We start from the raw sequence: 16,651 nt of genomic DNA on the forward strand, positions 1-16,651 counted from the left end.
TAGCTGTTGATTGATGTGATTCTTTGTTACACTGACTTCCGAGTCAGTGGAAGCTGTGTTATTCAAGTCAATAGTTAAGACAGCCGTTGTCCTCATCCACACCTGTTCATTTTGCCAAAATTAATGTTTCAACTCAAATGAAACTGGAAATTATAGGACCCAATTGTTATTTGGAGAGTAGTCTTATTAGGAGACAAATACCAATGCTTGTGGAATCTTTAATTTTATCTTTCAAAACTAGCTTAATTACATCCTTACAGCATCTAGCTGAATACAACACTTTATTCACAATTAAAAGTTTTGATTAAATCATTTAATATGCACCTCATATTTATTCTTTGAGTGGCACTTAGTAACTGAACCCAATATTTGTTTAGCTAAAGAGATATACACATAGCATTGATGAACTACTGTAGTTACAAGATTTGTTAACATATACAAAAAGATCTGTCACACAATGGATTCAGGACCTCAAAGTTGTTTAAGCTTATGCTGCATAGTCTCCCAAGCTTGATGCTTTTTTTTGATAATGAAGAGAAGCTCAGCACTCATATTGGTGCTGAGCTACATGCATTTATATTTGGTTCACACTGTATTTCTATATCATGCACCCCACACCCATTCAGTGGGCATCAGAGGAAAAGGTTACTGTCACAAAATGGACACTGGCACTAAACCATTGTTTAACTAGGCATATTTGTGATGATACAAAGTTTAGTGAAAGCTATTTCAAATAAGGGCTTTACAAAATTTAACCAGCAGCAAATGATGAGATGGACCCCAAAGTGCCTGTAATTAAGGTTTTCAGGTCTTAATCTATCACAGACACAGATTCAAAAGATTGTATACAATCTTCAAAATGTTCCTTTGTCCAAGTTCCTGAAGACAATCTGGACACTGGCCAATTAGGGAGGATCAGTTATGAGTGCCTCTGACGTTAAATTTGCATTTAATGTTCTGTATGTGGGTGTACAGTGTGTGCAACTTGTAGGCATGGATGCACATTAGTGTGCCTTTTTTTTCCAAATAAACCATTTTATTTTTATTTTTATTTTTTTTTACCACAGACGTGGCCACACATTTACAATGCTAACCAGCTACATAAACCATTATTAGACATTGAACCTGAAACATGAAAAAAATAAGTATTTTTACAATACTGTATTTTAATATACATTAGTCTGCCATTTGCTTCCTTGACACATACTGAAGATAAACCATCTAGCTCTTTTATGCTAAACTTATTTAATTCTTTGGCTGTGTAGTTAAATGTCTGAAATGGGAATCATTTTGAGAAGTGCACTGAGCATTCAAATTCAGGGAAGCTACTGTATTTTAGAGAAAAGATCAAATATCATCAGTTGGGAGTAATGTTCATTTCATAAACGGAAAAAATAACTACTGCACATAAGGAAGGCTCTTTGTTTTGAAGAGGAAATGGAAGAAGAGCCACTGCCAACCCATGCTCACCAGCATCTAGTTATTAATTGTAACCAGTTTCCATTCACATTCATAGCCGACTGCTCAAGACTCAAGTTGAAAATTCTTAGGGATGTAACGCAATGCATCAAAACGGTACAGAAGTGGTTATGAATTTGGTGACATTCAACGACTGTCGCAGCCAGAGAGTTAACAAAGTCAGCACTTAAAATTTTAGGTTTACCTCCTACAATTTTTTCATAAACACTTTAAATTAAGGTAATATTGATAATGGCAAATAAAACTGAGGCAGGCTTTATCTTCATGGAAAAAAGTCTTTTAAAATTTGCTTCTTATTAACTTTTCCCATGTTGTTACGAGGAAGACCATTTGTCGCAGTAACTACTACCGAAGGAATTTGATAGTGTGGCATTAGCTTTAGTCCCCATTTCTTTAACTCAAGTTGATCTAATGTTTCCTGACCTGACCACACAACTACAGCTGCCACCTGTAATGGAGAAAATTTAGTTTTTAATAAAATACAGCATTAAAATTAATTTATTTCAATTAATGGTCTTAAGAGTGAAACATAAAATTGGGATGTTTAGCACCGTGAAGCACTTCTTTTTGGAGAATGACCATCTCCTAATCACCCACCAGGCTCTCAAACTTTTATTCTCATAGTGATAGATATTCTGGCAAGTGACACTATCGCATAATTCAAAGAAGATAGTTGAAGTCAAAACCATCAGTAGTTTCAAAGCATCATATGACAAAGAGTATTGAGATGGGACACCATGAGCATAGCTCTCACCCTGTAACTACACTTAGGTAATTACATACCTACAAAAGAGAGACAGAAGCAACTCAAACTCAAGCCACCATCAGAGTATTAGCACTGTATACATCAGGAAGAAATCACTATTGTGAATCACCTCCATCAAGCAAGAATTATGAGGCGATGAGTCACAATAACGTGGCTAAAGTTTGTTGACCAGACCACACACTAGAAGGTGAGGGGACGACGACGTTTTGGTCCGTCCTGGACCAATCGACTTGAGAATGGTCCAGGATGGACCAAAATGTCGTCGTCCCTTCACCTTCTAGTGTGTGGTCTGGTCAACAAGAATTATGAGTATCAGGACTGCCAATAATCATTCTGCAAACTAAAATTAGTAGGTCAAAGGCTACACCCACTACAACCAGGTAATACCACTGTCACCACTAGTGCTAAAATTGAGGGTACACGGCTCCTCTGATCCAGCTGTGATGATGGTGGTGTCATGTGGTGGTGGTCAATGCAGCTTTTGATCTACTAACAAGAGTTTGTAGTATGACAATTGGCACCTATGCCATTTCTAACTTTTTATTCGTTTGAGAGTAGTGATTTGTTCTTGTATCATAGTGGGCTGGTACTCATGGAGGTGACTTGAGTTAGATTCATCACCATCTCCCATAGTTACCAGTACATCATGGGGGAGTAAGAGCCTACTGGGTTATGAGTCCTAAGTGGATCATATAACAGCTGGCTATATGATCAGGAGCATTTCACTATGCTCAAGTCTGTATTTTGTTGTTTACCTCATGTTAGTCATTCATGGACATTTACATAAAAGAAATGTATGAAACTGAATAGCTGAAAACAGTAAAAATGGAATGAAGGAAATTGTGTGTGTGATATAAATGTGAATAGTGAAGTGTTAGAAGTGATTGATCAAATTAAATAACCGAGATGTGTGACTGACAAAAAGGAAGGAACTTTTATAACTGAAGTTAAGAAGAGAAAATGTTAAGATGAAGAAAAGTGGTTTTCTCTCCTAGCAAGTAGGAAGGGAAAGTTGGTTTATATAATGAAAGTCCTTAGTTGCAAGACAAGACAGGAACATATATAGCCAGAGGGTGGATAGTTATGTACAGTTTGTGGGGAATGAATGTGAATACAGTAAATAAAATGAATAATTAAGAGAAGTACAAAGGGGTAGTCTGAGAAGCATGTGTGGTGTTAGAACAATAAACGAGTAAGGCATGAAAATGTTGTGCAAAATAATTAGAGTATGCTAAGCAATTGAAGAGGAATGTATTTCAATGAATATATAGGTAGGAAGAGAGGAATGCAGAGAAGTATATGAGTGGACAAGGTAAGATGATTATATTTTGTAATTTTTCTTGCTTTTTGACTGAATTAAACAAAAAATTTAATTTAGTAATATTTTGATGGTTTTTTCATGTTTTTCAATCATTTTGATTTGAACTAAAACTCATCAAAAGTGAAAGATGAGTGTAAACAAAAAATGAGATGTGTGTGGCAGCATTGTTGTAAAGTAAGGAGGAGGAGCACAGTATTCCTTGTCTTATGAAGTGATGAGCTGTTACTCTGGGTGAGTATTGAGTGTGGTGGTGCGTGTTTAACACTCATGCAATAATATGTGTAGTGTGGATAATACAACTAATTAACAAGTGATATATTTAATACCAATGATTTTCTTTCACCCTATAGCTTCCCTTTTTCTGTAAGGTGATATCTCTTTCCCACACCAGAAAAGCAAGAAACAAAGTATTAAACTTTTGCACGTAAATATTATTGTAGTTTTTAACATATACTGTATACAGAAAGCAAATCCATGAACAGTTGATAATTAAGCTAATAATTTACTAAATTTTGTATGCTTTATACATTCATAAATACTGAAAATACAATACTGCCATTAAATTTCGGCCGGTTGGGTCTATATGTAGTTCAGAGTTCCTCTACACCCCATAAACGTCAACCTTCATGAAGTGGTTGAAGGCAATGGATTGTAAAATGTGTCGATGTAACATGAAAAAGAACAAGTTAAATATTTATGGAAACAAAGCTCATTCCAGCATGAATGCTTCGAATACCACGGAAAAACCAATGAATTATAATCATAAAATTTAATAAACTGTGCTTCATAATAATATTTCATACTTTTTGACCCCAAGTGATATCTGGAATGCCCACAACTGCAACATCTGAAATGTTCGGATGGCTAAGAAGATGGCGCTCTACATCAAGTGCAGAAATCTTAAAGCCTCCGCTCTTTATTATATCCACACTGGTGCGTCCAAGAATCTTGTATGCTCCATCGACATACTGTGCTGTGTCACCTGCAACACATGAATTATCATTTAATAATTCTAACAAGAAGGTTAATTTTCTATCAATCATCTTTATGTAAGTTTTCCTAATACAGTACTGGTGTTGGGTGTATCAAGCAAAATTAGATTTCTTTCATTATCTAATCTCTGAACTTAATTTGTTGATCAACCAGAATGGCTTGCCTGCAGGCAAGCTGCAAGGAAACCCACCACCATATCCCGAAGAAACAGTTTAAATCACTTGGGCAGGAAACAAGGCTAGAGCAGAGTCCACTGGCAAAAACTCTACCGCTTTCTGGAGCCGAGCAGAGCACAGCTCATGGACAAATACACTATAAACTGCTGCTAGCAAGAGTAATGATAGTTCATGCACATTTTCCATGAAGCATCAGAAGACCTAAGGTTGAGGAGAGCAATTTTTACCTTATTAATAAAACATATTAAATTATTTTACTCAATCTCCACATGATGCCTCATTAATTATCACATCTTCCTACCTGTTCTAAACCAGCCATCGTGAGTAAATTCCTTCAAGGTTGCCTCGGAGTTCTTCCAGTATTCTTTAAAAACATTTGGCCCACGTACTAGCAACTCTCCAGGCTGCAAGAGAGCAAAACCTAATTCATTTATAAAACTATGAAAGTGCAAGCTCCACTCACGTCATTCTGAATTATATATGGTTGTCAATGACTAAATTTCACATTTAGTCAGTCACATTTTTCATCACATGTTAATTTCTGTGATTTACACACATACATACATACATATATACATACCATACATATCTATATCGAAATATATACAGGAGCATAACTTACTACATCTAGCCTTTATATATCTTTCTACCTATTTGCAGAGGATTCTCAACAAGTAAAATTTTATAGATGATTGATACAGAAAACAACAGTCACACTGCAACCAACCTCTGTATTCTCTTTCAACATTACTTCAGTTCCATGAGAATTTCCATAGCATAACACTTCATATTTGTCCGTCCCAGGGAGAAATTTTGCTATGCACACTTCAGTTCCAGGCAATGGGTTTCCAACAAATCCTGGAAGATATAAAAATATTGAATCCAATAATCCACAGTGCACGAGGACATTCCTGGAGTACGTACCTGGCAAAGTATGAAAAGTGAAATAGTTATAACATCTTCCTATTAACATCACTAAGGTTTATTATACTCAAGTATAGTACACTAAAATCAATTTCATTTTTTATACTACAGGGTTGCCTCAGATAAAGTGTGCAGTAATGTGCTAAAAATTTCAGTGAGGTTCTGTATTAAAAAATGTGGCATAATAAGATACAATCTACAATCAATTTGACTAATGATAAAACAAATAAAAGCAGATACAGGTAGGTACCATATTTATACACACATTCAAACTCATTTAATTATAAATAGACTACAAAGTTAAGTAGTTAACAATTATTTATAAGAAAATTAGACCTAATGGTAGATGAAATCAAATGAAAGACTGAAGATTAAATCATTCATAGTTCATTTACTATAATTTCCCTATTTCCCACTTTCATGGGGTGGGGAGGACATCATTCCGAAGAAAAAAGGGGATATGATACAGTATAGTGAAAGGCTATAGATAATAGCAACAAAACAAAGAGACTAATATTGCATTTAATAGAAAGAAATTTTGTGAAGATGACTCCCCAGCCCAAACCTACCACTCCTGTAATACAGGGAATGTGAGGCTGATTGCACCTCATACTGACAGTCCTTTGATTTCAAATCGAACCATATAAACATGTACAGTATTTTAATAGCACCTTATAATGTGAATACTGAGTATATTTAAACATTAGTACCAGAATGCGATTTAATAAGACTGAGTAATTTGGATATTATTCCCAACTGAGGGTTTTCTTACCTGGCTTACGAGTGCCCTTCAAAGAATTAGAGAGTGCCATGCCAATTTCAGTCATTCCATAACGTTCTAAAAGAGTATGCCCTGTAATCTGCTGCCAACGCTCATGGACTGGTTCTGGTAATGCTGCTGAACCACTCACCATAAGTCTGTTGAATTTATTGCACATGTAGAGCTACAACATTGCCTGGGAGGACCCCCTCAGTAGCTCACCAAGATATAGTACTAGGACTGCCAAGCTTAAAGAAATCTTACCAAATCTCTATTAATTCCCATACTTTTAACTCAAAATCATTCAAGATGGTATATGCCATCTATAAAATTTTGTCTGTACTGTTGTGGAAATACTGAATGAGAATGACTTTCTAGTTAAAATTTACAACTACATAATTAGAACTACAAATTTCCATCATATAAAAATGCTTGAAGAACTTCAAAGTGCGTGTAAACCTATCTGATGCACCAACAATCAGCACTCAACATGAAGCAAACAAACTTCATCACTCTCCCCTAAATTACAATACACTCACAAACAGAACTAACCTGATGTTTTGAATACAGACGGATTTTACGTATTCTTGCATACGAGTATTTTTAACCAATTTAGTATCATATTCTTCAATAAGTTTGGCATACATTGTTGGCACTGCCATAAAGAGGTTGACTCGTGACTGGACAGGTGTGTCGAGTGACAATAGCTTGCTCCATACAGCAGCTGCTGAAAACTGCGGTAGCATCACAACCCTGAAAGATATTTAAACATTTCAAGAAATAGCTACATCATGACATTCACACATTTAGAACATGATAAGTTAGCATATTATTTTCAACACACATTAGGTATTCTTTGGCTTCAAATCTCAACATATACAGTACTTATTTTTTTGTTTAATAATCAGTGCACATTAGTTGGTCATTCATTTAATCATTTACCATCATCATCATCATCATTATAAAGTATCTTGTGTCTTGCTTTTATGTAACAAAGAATCTATCAGTGGTAACTTCTCTCAGAAAGGATAACTCATCAGTGGATAGTATATACAACTTTTAACAAAAATGTTCACAGCAGTACTACAACACCAATTTCCCAGCCAAGATAAAATACTCAAACTGAACAAAGAAAATTTTAATTATTTCAATCATTATTTTTTTAAATCTACTTTTACTCAGTATTGCTCAAGCCACTTCCTGTGTACTGTCCACATGTTTGCCTGTTTTCTGCCTCACTTCCACTCACCACATCGGTCTTTACTCTCCTCTTAAATGCATCCAAATATATTTTATTCATCACTATCAACATCAATTTATTCAACAGAAACATAATCGTAGCACAGTCTCCTTAATGTCATGAGAAACATACATTCTGCTCTTGTGTAGAATATTAACAAATACATGCTGTATATTAAATAATCCATGTTTTATGGAAACAAAACAATCATATTTCAACTGTAATGCCAATCTGCTAAATATATAAATACATGTCTGACTTAACATATCAGCAAAGTTTTTTATAATATTTCAACTGGAACATCAAGATATCAAGGACTCTTAATTTATAACTAAAAACATGGACACACTAGCAGGCTGTACACAGTGAAATCCAGAGAGCACGATGAATCTATGAATAAATATTTAAGCCGTACAATGGAATCAGACCCGCATCCCTGATCTCCCGCATCCCTGATCTTCCGCATCCCTGATCTCCTGAGGCATACACTACCAACTGGACCATGATGGGGTCAAAAGTATCTCAACCCGGTAGTACTTCTGGTCGAGATACTTTGAGCTTGTCATGGTCTAGTCAGTAGTGCCCAAGGAGATCAGGGACGTGGGTTCGATTCCATCGCATAGTCTCAATATTTAGCAGACTGTACCTGGCACCAACATAGAGGGGAGAGAGGAGAGCATTAACAATGCCGTGTGTGTGGTGGAGAGGCAGGCAATGGAGGATGGCATCACCAGAGCTCAAGCCCCAAGCCTGATGAAGACAACTTATTTGTGATAACAGATTCTTGTGAGTCAGGACCACACCTGTGCAGAGACATGAGGCTTAGTCTAAACAACTTTCAAATCAAACTACATGCTGGTTGAACTGTTATACAAAATACTGTATCACATTTTATGGCATATAGGACACATATATTTGGTCCATAACCAACAGAATATATGTTGAATTTACATGCACAGAATCTCGTATTTTCACCTACAAACCCACTTTAAAAAATCACTAAATTTGGTGCATTTCATACACCGGAAATTATGGTACAGTACCCTGTATTAAGTGGTGCAATGCGAGTAAAAAAATAAAAATAAATTAGTGGTTTGTAGTGCAAATTGTGAAACTGTGGATGTCTTGCACACAAGTTAGATATTTGCAAGACATAAAAATAAAGGCATTCTGAGTTCTAGTACTGAGCTCTACACATCTTTCACACATGTGAAATTGCTTGGCAAATGTGTTACTGTACAATGTTCCTTAAAACATCTTCAACAGTGGAAGGCATCTGAAATGCCTGGGAAAAGTATCTTGAGGCCAACTAGCCAGCCTCTCTCAAGAAAGGGAAATTTTAAGTAGCAAGGTGCCATATCATTAGTATACTTGAATGTATTAATATATATATTATTTATCCTAAGGCTTTTAAAGTAAAGAATTTCAACTTCAGCTTAAATCTTACCCTTAGGGCGGCCAGTAGTGCCACTGGTGTAGATAATTAATGCATCATTGATTGAGTAGAAATCGTTGTCTCGACCGTAATCAACTTGAAAGTTTTCCTCTTTGGGCATAGCCTGAACTTTGGAGTTGTCTTCAGGAGTGGATGGCTTGAAGAAAAACTCCTCCAGGACTATGACCTAACAAAATAAACACACTTGCTTATCAAGACAAATATATTTTTATTCTAATGAGAAATGGAGTGATGCATAGCAATGTACACAAATCTCTAGAAATCTACTTCAACACATTAAAAATAAATTAAACGTCCTTAAAATGCCCCAGTATTATTTAAAACTTTGTATATATCAATGTATATAACTCTGTATATAACAACAATGTTAATAACTTTGTATATAACATCAATGGTTAACATTGACTGATATTTTTATGGAAACATCTCCATTTTAAAAATACAGTAGACAGTATAATTTGGTTAATTTACCACAGGTACTTTCTCCAAGTTCATCAGAGCTTACCTGCTGTCCAGAGAGAATAGGTTTGATCTTATTGGTTAATTCAGATGTTGTAACAATGATGGAAGCTTCGCTGTCTCGAACAAAATACTCCAATTCGGACGGTGGATGTTTGGGGTAAAGAGGCACGGCTGCAGAATTAAATGCTAATATATATCTACTCTTACTATGCATTATAACTCATCATTATTACTTTTAAATACATCAACCTGTCGTATGATAGTAATAACTGTGCATTATAACCGTAATCATCAATATTATTTATACATATATCGACTTGCTGCATAACTTTAAACAGTACAGAATAAATCAAAAGCAATGACAAAATATAGTACAATATACATTTCAACCTACCAACGTGACCAGCCATCCAAGTGGCCCATTGCGTGATCACGTATGAAACGTCACTGGGACAGAGAAAAGCGACGCGGTGCTGTCCCGAACCTTTGCCAAGCACATCCTGAATTCGCCAGGCCAAATGTCCACTGTTGAATAAAAAGGTAGTGGTTAAAATATAAGTTTTCATACAGCATTATAAGGAAAATTATTTTATTCAAACACAAGTAGTGTTTCCAGGGTTAAGCTTCAGCTCCTGGGTCCCATCTTTAAAGCTGTTGGTCATCTGATGCTTTGACTCCTGACCTGATTGCTCTTTTATCACACATGAACTTTTGAACCTATGAAAGAAAATTTTTCCTTTAATTCTACTAACTTACTATCCTCATATTTAAGTGCATCATTGTGCATCACCTGTGGCTCATCTGCATATCTTCAATCCATGCTCTCTTATTCTCTTACTGCTTATTCTAAACAGCCTGTCAGGCTATCTACAACACCAAGTACTGGTATCTTTTATGTTTTGGTCATGTCGCCTCTTTCCAGAATTACAGCTATATTTTCATATTAAATGTATATTGCACCCAAGCAGTGTAATGCCCCATGAGTCTTTATCCAAATAATGCAGCACCCTGTGAATGCGTGTTTCCATATTATTCACAATCTTTAGGTAGGGGTTCATAAATCAAACACGTCTCAACTTCCTACTGAACTGAGAGACTCTGAGCATTTCCTGATATTGTCCATGCCACCAATACACACAACGCTCGATTTGTGTGAGAGTTATGTGCCTGGAAAAGCTTGTGGCATGGTGGTCTTCATCAGTGGCTTGCAACTGAGGGTCCCAGGCTCAATTCCCATGGTAGGACAGAGATAGGTTGACCACACTTCCTTTCACCAGGTGCACCTGTTCACCTAACAGTAAACAGGCACCTCAAGATTTAAGCAAGTGCTGTGGGTTGCATCCTGGGAAAGGTCAGTAGTTAGCCTTGGGAGGATCTAAATTAGCCTAAGTACAGGCTTCTTGTCCCCTACAATGAGAAAACATTTGCAAATGGGGATGTTTGGTAAAGTCATAAGGATTTAACTTATTTGCCAAACAGTGACTGGCAGGTGTTTGGGGAAAGAGTAACATCCTGTAATTCCTCTGGGCTCTCACTTAAGCTACCTGAAGTTTCTGTCCAATTTAATGTGTTAGCCGAGATGGCAGTACCAGCAACATGCATTGATACAACAGGTGATGGGTGGGCCAGAAATATTGCTGTAGGGTGGTATGATTTCACCGCATTGTTACTTGTAAATGAACTTAAAGGAAGCGATGGCTTCCTCTATAATCCTCCCAATCTATAAACTATGCTCAAAATTTAAGTTAATGTTGACTGCATGGGCTTGGTTAATTTCTCTAGAAGCAAGACAAGATCCATGTCTAATTCTTCAAGATGGGAATTAATTCTAATACTTATATTCTTAACACATCATCAGCCTATATATCACTGAACTCTTGCCTGCCAATTCTTTAGGAATTTAGATAAGAGGAAGTTGGAAATGGGATGACTTGTCACATAACCCTCTAGCGAAATTAACCTACCTAACTTGTCCAAAAAGTCCAGGAAAGCATAGCTAACTGCATGGAGAAGCTAGGCTTGGAGTAATTCTTTGTACTACTGTGCTTTATCTGAAAAACAAGATAATTTATCATATGTTTGAATTTTACATGTTTAAGTTTTATTTACTGTATATAAGTTTAAATAAACTAGTAGTTTATTTCTTGTAATATATGGGTAGAATGCTGTATATGTACAGTAATACTAAATTCAAGAGAAACTGTTTGTATGCCAATCCTGATAGATGTTGGGATATTGTTTATATATATACTGTACAGTACTGTACTATACTTGTATGCTGCAATTACAATTAAATTATTATTATAACTAATAATAATAATATTAATAATAGGATAAAAACCAACACTTACGTATTTGTGAGATTTATGTAAAGAAATTAGACCAATTGTTTCGCACTCTCTGAATGCTTTACTAAGGTCTGAGTATGAGATTAGGAGACGTACATCTCAACGACTAATCTATTAGACGTTGAGAGGTAATTCTCGTCAAACCACACACACTCAGACCTTGACAAAGCACTCAGGAGAGTGTTTAACACCTGGTGTAATTTCTTTACATATATCTCACAAATATGTAAATGTTGGTTTTTATCCTATGTTATTACGTCTTTTAGTAGACATTACCATTACTTACTAATAATAATAATTTATATAATAGTACTTTACATTTGAAACATAATACAGTGGAGTATTATGACCGCACAGTAAAGTTTTATGAATACAGTGGAGTATTAGATACACTATTGCAATTTACATAAAGCCACTAATATGCAGAGCATTTTGGGGGATCAGTTCTTACTCATAAGAGGACTTATAAGCTGTCCCATGTTTCTGTGCATTATGGGTTCATTCCAGACAAGTTGCACCATTGTTTATGCAAGTTGCACAGCCTTCAAGCCTCATCTTGATATCTTGATGTTTAAACTGCCAGAAATAAAGTTCAATAATATATAAAAAGAACAAGGAATAAGTCATCAAGGTGAAAAAAATAAAGGCTTAAAATGCCAACAAACTTGATCATTTTTTACTTAGTCATTTGAACTGACATGACAAACCTAAACATTTACAGTATATCTTCATACATGAAATGCTCATTTATATACACATTGTTGCATGCACAGTATGTATTGCTATGAAATGAAAATAATGGCTAAAATTTAAATAAGGCATAGAAAATAAATTGATTTCCAATGCAAAAATATATCAGTGCAATATTTTTTAGGGGTAAACTTTCAACGAAAAAAATATATGTACGTACTATATGTGATGTTATATGCAGAGTTGTAGATACAGTAACTCATTCACTCTTCCTACCTACATAAGATATATCAAAGACATAAAACATGAGAATTAGGCCTTCAATGGTTCTAAGCACGGCTGTCATTAAATATCTACAATATAATCACTTAAGAAACCAACCAATGTATCTAAGGGTTTAAAGAAATACACAACCCAGATGGGTTAAAGAAAGATTCCCTACCAACCCACTTTCCATTTTTTAAGCTCCCACATTTTAGATTCTTTGTATGTCTTAAATCTTTCTTCATGGAACACCTTGGGACAAAATGAAAAGTAAAAATCAAGACAATAACTGGAGTGAATATACTTTTATTTTTATACGCTGGATACTTGTATTAAATATTTTCTACAGAGTAAACACATCCTCTAACCTTAATTTATGAATGTGTCCATAAGTATGTTCTCCGTGCTGGTCAGTAACTGCCACAGCATCTTTATACTGTGCTGCTTTTCTAAATATTGGCAACAGAGAGGAACTTGATGATGATGATGATATATGTCTCCAGTTCTTTGTAACATTCTGCCAGTATATAGAATAATTTTTAGATGAGTGAAGAAGCTGAACCCCTCTAATCCTTGTCCACAGCATGGTTGGTCAGCCCTGAAAATACACACACACAAACAAAACAAATTACAATTTCTTGTACAATATAACAAACAATAAAGCCTATACCTATTCTTCCAGTACTGAAAAAAAGTAGTTAGCTAAGGCTGATGTACAATAATTTTTGTCATTTTATCAGTCACCTGCTGAGTAAGCCCAGTTGAAAGCCAATTGAAAATGTTTGAGTTTATGGAATCAGATGTAGTATGATAAAATTATGTGTTGTTATAGGCCGAACTCAATGGTGCTAAGGAAATAGGCATAAACACTTACGGTAAAGTTAACCTCCTTCGGACTTCGGCAGTTTAATAACTATAATTTTCTGCATTATTCGGCAATGGAACACCAAGTACTGTACATATATATATCCCCTAAGTACATGTTAAAATAGTAAATATCCACAAACATACATTTGGAAAAATATTTATTTACCAATATTTTCGACATCCAGTTACATGTACAGTCGATGAGTCACAATACCTTGTCTGAAGATATGAAGACCAAACATCAGAAAATGAAGAAACGATGATGTTTCGGTCCGTCCTGGACCATAATCAACTCAGTGTAATGGTCCAGCATGGACCGAAACGTCGTCGTCTCTTCATTTTCTGATGTGTGGTTTGGGTCATCATTCAGTTACACGCTGTTTAATGTGATTTTACCCTGGACCATCCAGAATGATTGACACCCACACCCCCATAAGGTCAAGCAATGGTGTGTTTGGCTTCTAATCCAATGCATGACCAGTACCAAAGGTCTCTGGCGACACAACAAATTTTATTCACCAACCCATAGCATCCCTGACAGCTGAGTGGACAGTGCTTCGAATTCGTAGTCCTGAGGTTCTGGGTTTGATCCCCGGTGGAGGCAGAGACAAATGGGCAGTTTCTTTCACCCTGATGCCCCTGTTACCTAGCAGTAAATAGATACCTGAGAGTTAGACAGCTGTTACGGGCTGCCTCCTGGGGGCGTGTAACAAAAATGAGGCCTGGTCGAGGACCGGGCCGCGGGGACGCTAAGAACCGAAATCATCTCAAGATAACCATCCCCCAACCCATGGAACAGCCGCATGACAACCCCTAACCTTAAAATTACAGCAGGCAATAATCCTCAGACATATTTGGGTGGGGGACGGACCCTTTGACAATCCACCAGCTTCCTGTCCCCGCCAATAAGAGATAATGACCCCCTGTGGTAAGGAAGACACAAGAGAGCCTCACCCTGGCCACAGTGGACACGTGCTCCCCGTGTTTACCTCCGTCAGCTGATCCTCCCACACCTGCCGCTTTTTATTATAATAATACAGACAATTGTATTATTATATATAAGAAAACTGCCGCTTTTTATTATAATAATACAATTGTCTGTATTTGTTAACACTGTACGCTGATTATGGTAGTTTAATGTTGGCGTGTTGTACTGAAACATTCTGAACAGAAATGATGGCGATCATGATGATAATATAAAAATCATGATGGATGGAAACAGAGGATGATAGTAGGAAGGGAAGGGAACTATCAGGGGAAAGCACTAAGTCATTACGACTATATAACACTGGGAAGGGGTCAGGATAAGGATTGGGGATGGGACGGGGGGAAGGAATGGTACCCAACCACTTGGACGGTCGGGGATTGAACGCCGACCTGCATGACGCGAGACCGTCGCTCTACCGTCCAGCCCAAGTGGTTGGACAGGACGATAGTAGGAGGCTACAAGATGACCTAGACAGACTGAATGAATGGTCCAACAAATGGCTGCTAAAGTTTAACCCAAGTAAATGCAAAGTAATGAAACTAGGCGGTGGAAACAGGAGGCCAGACACAGGATACAGAATAGGAGATGAAGTACTTAATGAAACGGACAGAGAGAAAGATCTAGGAATTGACATCACACCAAACCTGTCTCCTGAAGCCCACATAAAAAGAATTACGTCTGCGGCATATGCGAGGCTGGCTAACATTAGAACAGCATTCAGGAACCTGTGTAAGGAATCATTCAGAATCTTGTATACCACATACGAAAGACCAATCCTGGAGTATGCGGCCCCGACATGGAGCCCATACCTTGTCAAGCACATGACGAAGCTGGAAAAAGTTCAGAGGTATGCCACTAGACTAGTCCCAGAACTAAGAGGCATGAGTTACGAGGAAAGGCTGCGGGAAATGCACCTTACGACGCTGGAAGACAGAAGACTGAAGGGAGACATGATCACAACCTACAAAATTCTCAGGGGAATTGACAGGGTAGACAAGGATAAACTATTCAACACTGGTGGTACGCGAACAAGAACACAGGTGGAAACTGAGTACCCACATGAGCCACAGGGACGTTAGAAAAACTTTTTCAGTGTCAGAGTAGTTAACAGGTGGAATGCATTAGGCAGTGATGTGGTGGAGGCTGACTCCATACACAGTTTCAAGTGTAGATATGATAGAGCCCAGTAGGCTCAGGAATCTGTACACCAGTTGATTGACAGTTGAGAGGCGGGACCACAAAGCCAGAGCTCAACCCCCGCAAGCACAAATAGGTGAGTACAGTGCAGTTAACGTGGCGAAGTGGTTAGACACTCTCCTGGCGTTTTGCCAGCGTTTCGGGCCTGGGTTCGTATCCTGGCCGGAGAGGATTAACTGGGCGCCAATCCTGAACTGTACCCTCTGTTCACCCCAGCAGTTAATGGGTACACACAACCCTACAACAAACACAGGGAACCCTGGCAGGAAACACAACCACACAACACACACAGTGAACCCTAGCAGGAAACACAACCCCACAACACACACAGGGAACCCTAACAGGAAACACAACCCCACAACACACACAGGGAACCCTAGCAGGAAACACAACCCCACAACACACACAGGGAACCCTAGCAGGAAACACAACCCCACAACACACACAGGGAACCCTAGCAGGAAACACAACCACACAACACACAGGGAACCCTAGCAGGAAACACAACCACACAACACACACAGGGAACCCTAACAGGAAACACAACCCCACAACACACACAGGGAACCCTAGCAGGAAACACAACCCCACAACACACACAGGGAACCCTAGCAGGAAACACAACCCCACAACACACACAGGGAACCCTAGCAGGAAACACAACCCCACAACACACACAGGGAACCCTAACAGGAAACACAACCCCACAACACACACAGG

General features: G+C 37.5%; 1 protein-coding gene across 4 annotated transcripts; it reads right to left on the minus strand.

The window, feature by feature from the left end:
• Positions 1 to 207: 207 nt before the first annotated feature.
• Acsf3 (Acyl-CoA synthetase family member 3) lies at positions 208 to 14,790 on the minus strand. Of its 4 annotated transcripts, none has more exons than XM_069312978.1 (13): positions 14,701 to 14,746; positions 13,248 to 13,477; positions 11,542 to 11,628; positions 9,972 to 10,102; positions 9,621 to 9,748; positions 9,107 to 9,281; positions 8,306 to 8,462; positions 6,972 to 7,172; positions 6,432 to 6,577; positions 5,463 to 5,593; positions 5,037 to 5,139; positions 4,370 to 4,548; positions 208 to 1,927 (listed from the first exon to the last, which is right to left on the minus strand). In XM_069312978.1, the coding sequence occupies exons 4-13, from the start codon at positions 9,985 to 9,987 to the stop codon at positions 1,742 to 1,744; spliced, it is 1,422 nt and encodes a 473-aa protein (XP_069169079.1). In that variant the 5' UTR covers positions 9,988 to 10,102; positions 11,542 to 11,628; positions 13,248 to 13,477; positions 14,701 to 14,746; the 3' UTR covers positions 208 to 1,741. The 4 variants fall into 4 exon arrangements, with proteins under 4 accessions (XP_069169079.1, XP_045612904.2, XP_045612901.2 ...); XM_045756948.2 differs by lacking the exon at positions 14,701 to 14,746 and adding an exon at positions 12,377 to 12,891 and having other exon boundaries at positions 13,248 to 13,375; XM_045756945.2 differs by lacking the exon at positions 11,542 to 11,628 and having other exon boundaries at positions 14,701 to 14,790.
• Between the last annotated feature and the right edge of the window lie 1,861 nt (positions 14,791 to 16,651).

This window comes from Procambarus clarkii, chromosome 74 (genome assembly GCF_040958095.1).
Source record: "Procambarus clarkii isolate CNS0578487 chromosome 74, FALCON_Pclarkii_2.0, whole genome shotgun sequence".
Taxonomy (NCBI): Eukaryota; Metazoa; Arthropoda; class Malacostraca; order Decapoda; family Cambaridae; genus Procambarus; species Procambarus clarkii.

Coding starts and splice junctions, on each gene's coding strand:
- Acsf3 (XM_045756945.2), bottom strand. CDS start 13,465: ATGCTGTGGACAAGGATTAGAGGGGTTCAGCTTCTTCACTCATCTAAA. Junction 9,749..9,971: donor TTGGATGGCTGGTCACGTTG/GTAGGTTGAAAT, acceptor TTAATTCTGCAG/CCGTGCCTCTTTACCCCAAA. Junction 9,282..9,620: donor CTATTCTCTCTGGACAGCAG/GTAAGCTCTGAT, acceptor TTATTTTGTTAG/GTCATAGTCCTGGAGGAGTT.